General features: G+C 57.9%; 1 protein-coding gene across 2 annotated transcripts; it reads right to left on the reverse strand.

Annotated features, from left to right (window-relative positions):
* Positions 1-5340: 5340 nt before the first annotated feature.
* Positions 5341-9456, reverse strand: BARHL2 (BarH like homeobox 2). Of its 2 annotated transcripts, XM_027694395.1 has the most exons (4): positions 9044-9456; positions 8659-8848; positions 7083-7308; positions 5341-6568 (listed from the first exon to the last, which is right to left on the reverse strand). In XM_027694395.1, the coding sequence occupies exons 1-4, from the start codon at positions 9236-9238 to the stop codon at positions 6256-6258; spliced, it is 924 nt and encodes a 307-aa protein (XP_027550196.1). In that variant the 5' UTR covers positions 9239-9456; the 3' UTR covers positions 5341-6255. The 2 variants fall into 2 exon arrangements, with proteins under 2 accessions (XP_027550196.1, XP_027550195.1); XM_027694394.1 differs by having other exon boundaries at positions 8659-9456.
* Positions 9457-10165: the final 709 nt, after the last annotated feature.

Genomic DNA, 10165 nt, shown 5'->3' on the forward strand with positions numbered 1-10165 from the left:
TGTACAAAACTCAGAGACAGATGCTGTCCTGCATGTTTTTAGAATGATATCCATGCGGATACCTGCGCTTGGTATGGAAGGAAGTGAGAGGTATTTACAAATGCATGTCAAGCTAAAGAAGAGGACACTTGAATTTAAATGGGGGCATAACAGTGTACAAATCACTGCATGCCTGCATCAAGGTCTAGAAGAGAGATACATGTTGAACAGCTGAAAACCTACCTAGAAACCATGTGTGCACAGCCTGGATCTAGATATTTGTGTCTCATATTTTACATAGATTATGTATATGCTGCACTGCCACGTATACTACAGAAAGTGAGGATGGAGAAGAAAATATTACTCTAATTCTGCGTGTCTTCTTCACTGTCTAGATCCACTAGTTGTATTTTTGTTTGCTTTCTGACATAGCATAAAATTGGGAGGGGGTTTGTGACAAAAAACTAAATAAATATTTAATGTATCAGCACCTGTCATATAGTTTCTGTGCACCACCACTATCAATTTCCTGGTAGTTCTCCTTCCCTACCCAACTTCATTAAAGAATAAAAGTAAAGTAATAAGTCATTTCACACTCTGTCTGACCATTATACAATAATAGCAAGATTTCATGCAAGGGTACAACATTATGCCCATCTGCAATCACAGTCTCTTTGCAAAAATCTCAATTCACACTTCACATGCAGCTAACCTTGTTACCATTCCCTTCCTAAACCCATCAGTCTTGCCACTGCACGTCTTCACAGCCCAACATCTTAAAATTCATCACTTTGACACCCTCACATCCCTACAGGTCAAACTAAAGACACCTACCAAGAATAATTAAGGGGTACCCCAGATGTTTAGTTTACTTCTAGGCAACCTTTCCCAGAACTGGGTACTGTTCTCTGTTCATATGCTGAGAACCATGGAAGTGCTTGTTTTAAGGGAACAAGACCTCCAACAAATTTCAGAGCTCTTCACCCCCCACTTTTTTCCTTTTTTTTTTTTTTTACAAGTATAGCTCTTTGTAGTTGGAATTTGAAAAAGAAGCGTGATAATGAGTAGGTTCAGGGAAAGAAAGGTGTTATCTCATTAAGGTAATTACTAAGACAGTCCCACCATTACCTCGGTTTGAAAATGTGGCAATTAAAGCGCCCTACATGGGCTCCCAGAGACGAGGGAACGAGACAGTCTTGGACAACTTTTGTGTGCCCGGGCCGGGAGCGCCGACCCCGCGGGGCGCGGCCCGAGACAGCGAGGGGGCCGCCGGGAGCCGACGCAACTGGGGCCCGCGGCTGCGCCCCCGGCAGAGCACGGCTCCCCCCGGGGAGGGCGCGGCCGTGGCGGGGACGCCCCGGGGGTCCCGTCGAGCCCAGCACCCATCGCTGCCAGCGCAAAGCGCCTTACTTGGGTTCCTTTGAAATCCGCAGATTTTGAGGACCGGCGTTTGTGCACTTCCATTAATAGAAGCGACTTGTGAAAAATAGGGCATATGAATATGGAAAGGCAGTTTTAATGCGATGGGCGCTTGGCTGGACCTGCTCTCCGGCTGGAAACACGCAGAGACAGGCACCGGTTCCGGCTGCCCCACGGCTGGTTGGACGGCGGGAGCAGCTCAAGGGAGAAGTTCGGGGCTTTTTCATGAAACGAGGGCACGGGGGAGAGGCGCCTTCGGGGGTCACCCGCCCGACCCCCGCCGGTCCCGATGGGTCTCCGGCCCCGTCAGCTGTGCCCCCTAAGGGACTGTGGGGGTCACTTCGATGCTGTCCCCAAAACATAGCAGGCGGCTCCTCCCGCGGGACGGCAGGCCAGGTTACCTGTACCCCCTTTTCCTCGCAGACGGAGCTCGACGATAAACCGACTGCTGGGGAAGAAACCCGGTGGTGTCACCGGCGGGAGACGTGGGCTTAGCAGCAAGACAGAATAGAAGAGGGGGAAAACGTGTAATTCCAACCTGAAACGGTTATTCGCCACCCATTCCCGCCACCCCTAGGCTTGGAAAATTTCTTACATTATAAAGGGTTTTGTCCTTTCCACAGGTGAGCTCAGCCTAGCTGCACCCACTCCACGCTCTGGGCTCGAGGTTTTCGAGTGGGCTACAACTAGGACTTAGGGTGACTTACAACACGCATTTGCACAAAAGTGTGATGTAAATTTGGAGGAAGGTAAATTCTGCAAAGGGAGAAAATAACAAAAGTTAAAAACCCACCCCAACAAGAAACACTAAAACCTGTAGGAGGGATAGCCAAGCCCCGGAGAGCCAAAACGGCGTTACATGGGGGCGGCATGTAAATGCAACCAGGGTGACCGGCACGGCAAGGAACTCCATTCGGTGCTGCTTACTGGTTCCCAACGTCTGAGCCGGACTCGCTTGCCCGGCTGGGAAAGCAGATTCAGCTCCCGAGCACCCAGCTGCCACACCGACGCCAGGGCAAGCACTCTCGGAGCGGCAAAGACAATGCTTGTCTCTGTTCCTCACTCCAGAGGAGTTCCCCTTCTCACTTTCTATCCTAACGATGGCCAAGCTAATCCCCCCGAGAGTGTGAAGCAATTAAACATCATCCTGCTGTTGCATCCTGCAAGAGAGACCGTCAGCCAAGGGCAGCAGAGCAGCCTGCCCGCGGCTCCGCTGCCGGGACGGCTCAGCCCAGAGCTGGAGCCCAGCGAGTCGCCGAAACCTGCCTGAGCGTACCACGGGTTCTCCCGCGCCGTGCCCACCTGCAAAACACATAGCACGGCCCAGAGGAAACAGACCAAAGGGAAACGGGGCATAGGGTGTCCAAAGGGTCTCCCGGGTCTCACCGCGGCCGCGCCGGTGTCAAACTGGAGTGATGCGACACGGGGGAAGCGGAGCGGCCCCGTCTCGCTTTTCACCCCTCCTGCTGGTGCAGAGGCAACGCTCAAACAGTCGGCACACAGCCCCAGCGCAGGGCCGAAGAGCCAGGTCCGGGATAGGACAGAGGCTCTCTGCGGGGCGGTGGGTGGAGGGGATACGAGCCAGGTGGCGCTTCGGCATCCAGAGACTGTGTCAGCCTCCTCTATCTTCACCATCGCCCGCCGGCAAGCGCCGTGGAAGGCGGCCGCGAGGTCCAGGTGGACGGGAGACTCCCGTGCTGCCCGGCCGAGCCCGGCCTCTGGAAGGCCGGGCGGTCTCGCGGGGCGGCACGCCGAATGCGGGCCGAGCCCGCCCGCGCCGACCGGAGCTGTCCGTGGTGCTGAGAGCGGGCGGGGCCGCAGCCGTCCGGCGAGGTGCAGGAGTCCCCGCTGCTGTAGGGGCCGGAACTGCTCCTTGCGGGCCGCTGTCCGGTGCGGGGAAAGCAAACACTGCGGGCCACCCCGCGGGCTGCCGCGGTCCCTCGCGTACTGACAGCTCTGCTACAGCCTCACGGACTGTTTCCACGCCAAGCGCACCAACAGCCAGCTCCTTTCCGGCGGGTGCCGGTATTTCCCGCTGTTTAAGGCTGAGAGACTCCATCCCGTTCGTCTGGCAACAAATGGGTTTGGTTGTTTGTTCACAACCACTTCCAGGGCCGAGAGCAGGCCTTGGCCCAGAAGGGGTAAAGGGTTGAGAGGGACCGGGACTGCAGGAATTCAGCAGCTCGGCACCAAATCTGGCGCCGCGGCGAAAGCGGTTGTCCGAGGAAGGAAAGGGGGCGAAACCCGGCCGGCGCGTCTGGGAAGGCACGGCAGCCAACGGCGCCAAGCCGCGCCCGGTGCCTGGCCCCGCGCCGCGCCGTTCACCTCGCGGGAGGCGGCCCCGCGCATTCCGGCCCGCCGCCCGCCTGGCTCTTTGTCCTGCCGCAGCGCGCTGAAATGCGGGCCCGTGTGCCGGGGATTTTAAACAAGCAACGGAGCCCGTTCCTTCCCCGTCTCGGGGCAGCCTGACCTCGGGTCGGCTCCATTCCGGTGCGAATCGGGAGCGGGACAAAGGCCCACTTCCCAAATGGGGAAAGGAAGAGTGAAAGAGAGCGATTCCTGCTCCAAACCTCCTCTGGCTTACACGTACTTTCCAGTTGAGTTTGGAAATACGTTTCAGGGGAGGTGGTGGTTCCTCGCCCACCTCCTCTGGTAGCCCCTGCTTTAGACACCATCCGACACGGCACCGACAGCCCTGCCACGCTCCCCCTCTCCTCTCTCGCTCCTTCCCTCTGCCGTTCCCAAAGCACCGAGAGGCCTCTGCCCCGGTGGGCACCCCGCGGCCGGCCCTGCTCGTGAAGGGGACACATCTATTTTGCATGAACTTTCCTTCCTTGTTTTCACTACTTTTCAGAGAGTTTATGCAGTCAAAACCGAGCCATCACGAGCAACGACCTGGGATAGCTTTTCCAGCTGCATTGCCTCCTTTCGTGAAAGATTCGTTGTTTAGACTCAGGAAAAGGCCCTAACGAGCCCAAAATTTCCTACCTCCTTCCCCAGCCCACATAGGGTGCGTTTCCCGGGAAAACCTCGGTGGCGATGCGGGCAGACAGATTTCTCTGGCCACTTAGGGACCCCCTCCCGGGTCATTCCTGCGGGGGGTATTTGGGGGCCACGGAGGAGGCGCGGAGCAATACTCAGCGGCTGCCACAACACGGGCGAAAACCGAAGTGGGCGTTCCCGACCCGCTCCCCTTTTGTTAGATCAAGGCAAAGGTCAATATGGTTTTAGCGCGAATTTATTAGCACAGAAATCAGCAAGCCGCTCGCTAATTAGCAAAGCCCAAATAAACGTGCCCGGAGGCTTCTCTTTTCCTTTTTTCGTTTTTGTTTTTTTTTTTTCCCCTTCTGTTTCAAAAGAAAGGGGACTCACGAGCAAAAATAGAGAGGAGGAAAAAAAAGCACCAAACCCTCAGAGGAGAGGATAATACGGGACTTTATGAATGTTTTATGGGTAATTGCTGTATAACTTTCTAATTTCACAGGGGGGTGTTCACCTCCAAAGGCTGGGGACACAGCCGTCCCCGGAGCCCAGTGGAGGGTCACAGCCTCCAGTCCCAACCTGCTACCCCTCTGCCCCCGCGAGACCCAGCGGCCGGCATGGAGAAGGGAAGCGCTAGGCAGGAAAGATGCCTGCCAGGGGAAAAGGCGGGTGAGATGGTCACACACAGCAATAAAGTTCAAAGGCCAGCGAGGCTCGGGAGCTCCGTGTCCACCGGGCCCCCTCTGCCCTCCCTGCCTGTTTCCCCTCGTTACTCACCCCGACCGCCGGTGCTCACTGCCTGTCCCAGCTCCCTGCGGAGACAGCTGCCGGGCCGGGGCCACATCCCCAGGTCCTGCACGGTCCCGTTGCGCCCGCCCCCAAGGGCCAGAGCCTCTACCCGCCGCCGCCCTGCCCAGGTGCTTAAAATAACAGCGAGGGTCACGACACCTGAGGGGGGATTTGATTTTCCTTTAAAATACAGATAGGGAAAAACAGCGCCAGCTAAGAAACAACAAGCCTAAAACTCAAAATATGTTCAACATAATAGTGAAAATAAAAAAGTGGCATCTGCCTTTTCTACTCTGAATTTCTTGAGTTCTTGTCACGGAGAAATTAGCTACCTTAAATTTTCACGTTTGTTAAAAAAAGATAAAGTTTATTTCTTTTTTGTTTTGCTTTGCCCTGTAATTTTTCAGTCACAAAAAAAAAAAATCTATATTTTATCATCTAAGCATTTATTTTACTGAATCCAAAAAGACATGAAAAGGGATAGGGAAGAACCACGTTCGTTCATTTTAAACTAATGTATAGAAGTGAAATTTTTTCTCCTTTTTTTTGGACGACATATAATAAATATGATATAGCACTCAGCACTCGGTCTGTACAATTCTGTTCGCATTAGGGAGCATGCCACTTTGCAATAAGAAAAAAAAAAAGGTCATGAGAAAAATCAGTGCAAAGTTCTCCGTTTCCCCGGTCTTCTCCGCCGGGCGGGGGTCGAGGCGCTCTCATTCCCTCCGTCCTCCGCAGCCATTTGTCTCTCCAGCGGGCTCGGGCTCTCTCTCCCTCTCCTCCTCCACCCCCTCCGTCCCTCTCTCTCTCCGAGCTCCAAGTCCTGCCTCGCAGGAGCCGAGGTCGGCGGGTCGCCCCGCGGCTCTGCCCGCCTTCCCCCGCGTGTGGTCGTTTCACTTACGGGCTTGGCTCTGGGTTCACGGTTCAAGAGTCCCTGCTCTGACTGATCGCCTCCCTCGGTGGCCGGTGGCTGCCTGCAGAAGCTCCTGCCCCTCGGCTTCCCCTCGCTTCCTCCTCTGCGGTGCTGGGGCTTGTTTGGGGACGGGGAGGGGAAGGGCTCGTTGCGGGGACCGCGGTGCCGTTTCACCGAGGGTGCGGGGTGCCGGGCATAGGGTTGGCCAGGGGGTTGAGGGACGGCTGCCCGCCGGGCCCCAGCCCGTGGATCAGCACCCGCGGCACCAGTGGCCGCTGGAGCTGGGGGTGCGGCGCGGGGGGAGTCCGGTACATGCTGCTGTACATGGCTGCGGCCGCCGCGGCCGCCGTCGTACTGTCCATGCTGCCCAGCAGGCTGGGGTGATAGAAATAAGGCGAGGGGAACATCCGCTGCAGTGCTGAGTAGTTCCCGGCCTCGGCCAGCAGCTCCAGGCCCACCGCCGTCTGCCGCTTCCACTTCGTCCTGCCGGGAGGAGCAAGAGGCGGCTGCAGGGCGGGCGCCACGATGGGGCACCTAACCCGGTTTCGCGGGAGTCCGCGGGCGGCGAGCCCCCTCCCCTGCGCGGCTCCGCACCACCGGGGCCCCGACGGGGCGCACCGGCCCCGTGGGCCCGCACACGGTGCGATCCTCCCGGCTGTGCCCGGTTCCCCGTCCCAGCCCCGCACCCCACGACACATGCATACGGTGACTACGGCCAAATTAATAACCGTGGTACACAGTCAGATCGCAGCGCGCTGACACTAATGGTTTGCGACAGAATTAGGGTGGCTGCGACCGTATGTAATGAGACAGAAAATTACGGCAGCGGTGACAGGGGCCAGACCCCCCCAACCTGCCGCCGGGAAGGGCGCGGGGCAGCCGTCGGGAGCTCCCCGCACCACCTTGGGCTACCGCGGGCAGGAATCCAGCGGCGCCTGCCCGCCCCCCAGCTCTCCAGGGAGACCCTGGGCCGTCGCCCCGCCTGGGACCATCTTACCTCCGGTTCTGGTACCAGGTTTTGACCTGCGTGTCGGTGAGGTTGAGCGCGGCGGCCAAGTCCATGCGGTCCTGCACGCTCAGGTACTTCTGACGCTCGAAGCTGCGCTCCAACTGGTTGAGCTGGTGGTCGGAGAAGGCGGTCCGTGCCTTCCGAGGCTTCTTGGCGCGCACCGGCGGGCTGTCCCGGCTGCTGCTGATCTCCCGATCGCCTTCCTCCTTTGTCCCTGCGAGCGAGCCGAAGCGCGGTGAGGGCCGGCGGGACACCGGCTCGGCCCTCGCCCCGCCCCGCCGCGGTTACCGGGCCCCGCCGCCCCCTCCCCAGGGGCTCCTCCGGGGCACGGGGGGAACGGTCAAGTATGGCGGGGGGCGGCGGCGGCGAGCCTGTCCAGGGAACGGCGGGATTTCCACTCTCCGCTTGCCAACTACAGGGCTTTCGTTATTTTCTCGCCCTCTCCCCCCGGCCCGAAACGCCGGGAAATCGATCTGTCAATCCTGCTCCATTCGGGCCCGGGTTTGTGGCGCTCCTTGATCTTCCCCGCAGGAAGAACAATAATCTCCCTAATTGACCCACTGGGGAGGTTGGTGCACACAAAAATGGCCAGACCAGACTGTACATCTGGTTTGGGCACTCGTATGCTAATGCTAAAGAGCAAAACGAGCGGCACTCGCGGGCACCTCGTTGCTCTGAGCCTGGCGAAAATAGCTCAATTCGGCAAAATAAGGAAAATGTGTCCTGTTGCCTCTCGGCTGCACCGGGCTGCCTGCGGGGAGGGCAGCTCTGCCGACGCCGAAGGGAAAATATCTCCTCTCCCTGCTCGTCTTTCCTTACTCTTTTCCTCCCTTTCCCTTCCCACGCGCACATCGCTATTTTCATTTCCGAACCCCGCACGGTGGGGGTTTCCCCATCAGCACGAAATCCCTAATTAAAAAAAAAAAAAAATTAAAGACGGAAAAATAAACCTCCTATCCCGGCTCAGGGGAAACGTGAGGGTTTTGCCAAACGCACAAAGCCCTTCAACCTCCCTCTGCCGACCGCGGGCCGACTTGTTATTATTATTTTATTTTTAAATAAAAGTTCTTTTTCGTTTATTTGTTATTGACTGCTGGGAAAATGGAATTTTTAATCTTAATTTTATTTTAGATCGAATAAGCAAAAATGAAAAGGCTGAAGGCAATAAGTGTAGCTGAGCAGCCGGTTCTTAGAAAGCCGGAGAATCATTTATGCGCATTTGCATTAAAAATAAATACAGTCTGATTTCCCATGCGATCCCACTGCTTAGGTTATTTTCTTAAAAACAGGGAAGTTAAATTAAAAAAAAAAAAAAAAGAAAAGAAAAGAAAAAGAGGAGGAAAAGCCAACAGATATTAAATTTGGAAAAAAAAAAAAAAAAGAGATTTCATTTCCTACCGACCTTATCCCCGCGGTAGAGAGGATCACCGAGTGGTCCCGGCAGAGCAAGCGCTCCTACTGCAGATTTTCCCCACGATTTTCGTTTCACCGATAAGGCCGAACGCAGCGGCCCTGGTTTTACCGGCGGCCGAGGCGGTGCGGAGCCGGGCCGGGCCGTACTTACCGTGGCATTTGATGTCTCCCTGCGTGTCGTCGCGCTTGTCGAGCTTGGCTTTGCCGTCCTCCTGCTCGAGTTTGGGCCTGAAGCTCTCCGGGGCCGCGCTGCCCTCCTGCTTGGGAGTGTGATGGGGAGAGGGGACGCTGGTACTGTAAGGTGCACACGCCGCCAGCGGTTTGCTGTCGCCCAAAATGTCCTTAATTAAAAAAGAAGATGTGGAAGTCCTGGGGCCGGAGCTGGCCGAGCCCAACTGGGGCGGCGGTGGCTGCGGGGGCGACGGCTGCAAACTCGGCGGCGGCGGCGGCGGGTGCGGGCCGAGGTGGAGGTGGTGTGGCGGCGGCGGGAGGTTTTCCGCCACCCCTAGATGCGGCTCGGGGTGCTCCATGCTCACCGAGATGGGCGACGAGGGCGCCGTCCCCACCGTGTCGATTTCTGAGCAGGGGGACGGCGTGGCCTGGCTCCTAAAATCCGCCGGCCGGCCGTCGCCGTGGGGGCGAAAATCTCCGTTCATGACTCCAGGGCTGCCGGTGCTGCCACCCGACAGGATCGTGTCTATCCCGAAGCTGGACCCGCTCGGCCCCTCCATGGCGGACCGTTCAGCGCCGCGTCCGCATCCCCGTGGGCGGCCGCGGGGGTCTCACCGGGGGTGGAGGAGAAGGGATGTGGGGGGGCAGAACTGGGTTACCCCAATCAGCGCACCGGTGGCGCGGGCGACACTAACGTGTGGCCCCCGCCGAGCCCCACATCGCCGCCGGGCCGGCTGGCCGCTACCCAACTTTGTTGCGGGAAGTTGCGGGCGCGGAGCGGGGCGGACACCGGCCACTGCGGCGCGCCCGCCCGTGCCCACCGAGCTCCTCTCGGCGGCGGCGACTCCCCCCGTGACGTCACAGCCGCCGCGGCCCCCCCGCCGTTTATTATAAACCCGGGCTTTTGCCGCCGCCGCCGTCCGCCCCCATTGGCGGAGGGCCGCGAGGGGGCTGACGCAGCGCGGGCCGCAGCCAATCAGCCGCGGCGGCGGGCACGGCCGCGAGAGGCAGGGGCGCGCTCCCGCTCCCTCCCGGACCTGTCCGCGCCGCCGCCGCCCCGTCGGGCCCCTATTCCCCCGGTCACTGGAGCGGATCCTCCCGGAGAGTATCGTCCGGTGTTCCCGGGACGGTTCCCTGGTTGAATGTCAGAATAATAGGAAGTGCCAACGACAAGACGTCGTATTAATTCTGATGAAGCAGCGTGTCAAGCTAATTAGAAGAGTAATTATAAAGGTGATAATGAATGATTTAGAGTTCTCCGAGTTTTATTTTAGTAGGAATTGCCATTTTCAGGGTCTTATGAAGCACAGCCCTACACCTCCCTTCCCGGCCTCCAGTAGACCCGAGACCCAACCAGCCCCCAAAACAATATCCGCGGCACCAAACCTCGGGGGCACAAGGGAACTGGGCACAGCAGTGGAGGCGCAGGGAAAGATTAGGGCAGGATGAGCCCAAGAGGCATTTTTCGGGTGCTGGTGTTCAGTGAG

Source organism: Neopelma chrysocephalum, unplaced genomic scaffold, assembly GCF_003984885.1.
Source record: "Neopelma chrysocephalum unplaced genomic scaffold, ASM398488v2 Primary Assembly neopelma1_97, whole genome shotgun sequence".
NCBI lineage: Eukaryota > Metazoa > Chordata > Aves > Passeriformes > Pipridae > Neopelma > Neopelma chrysocephalum.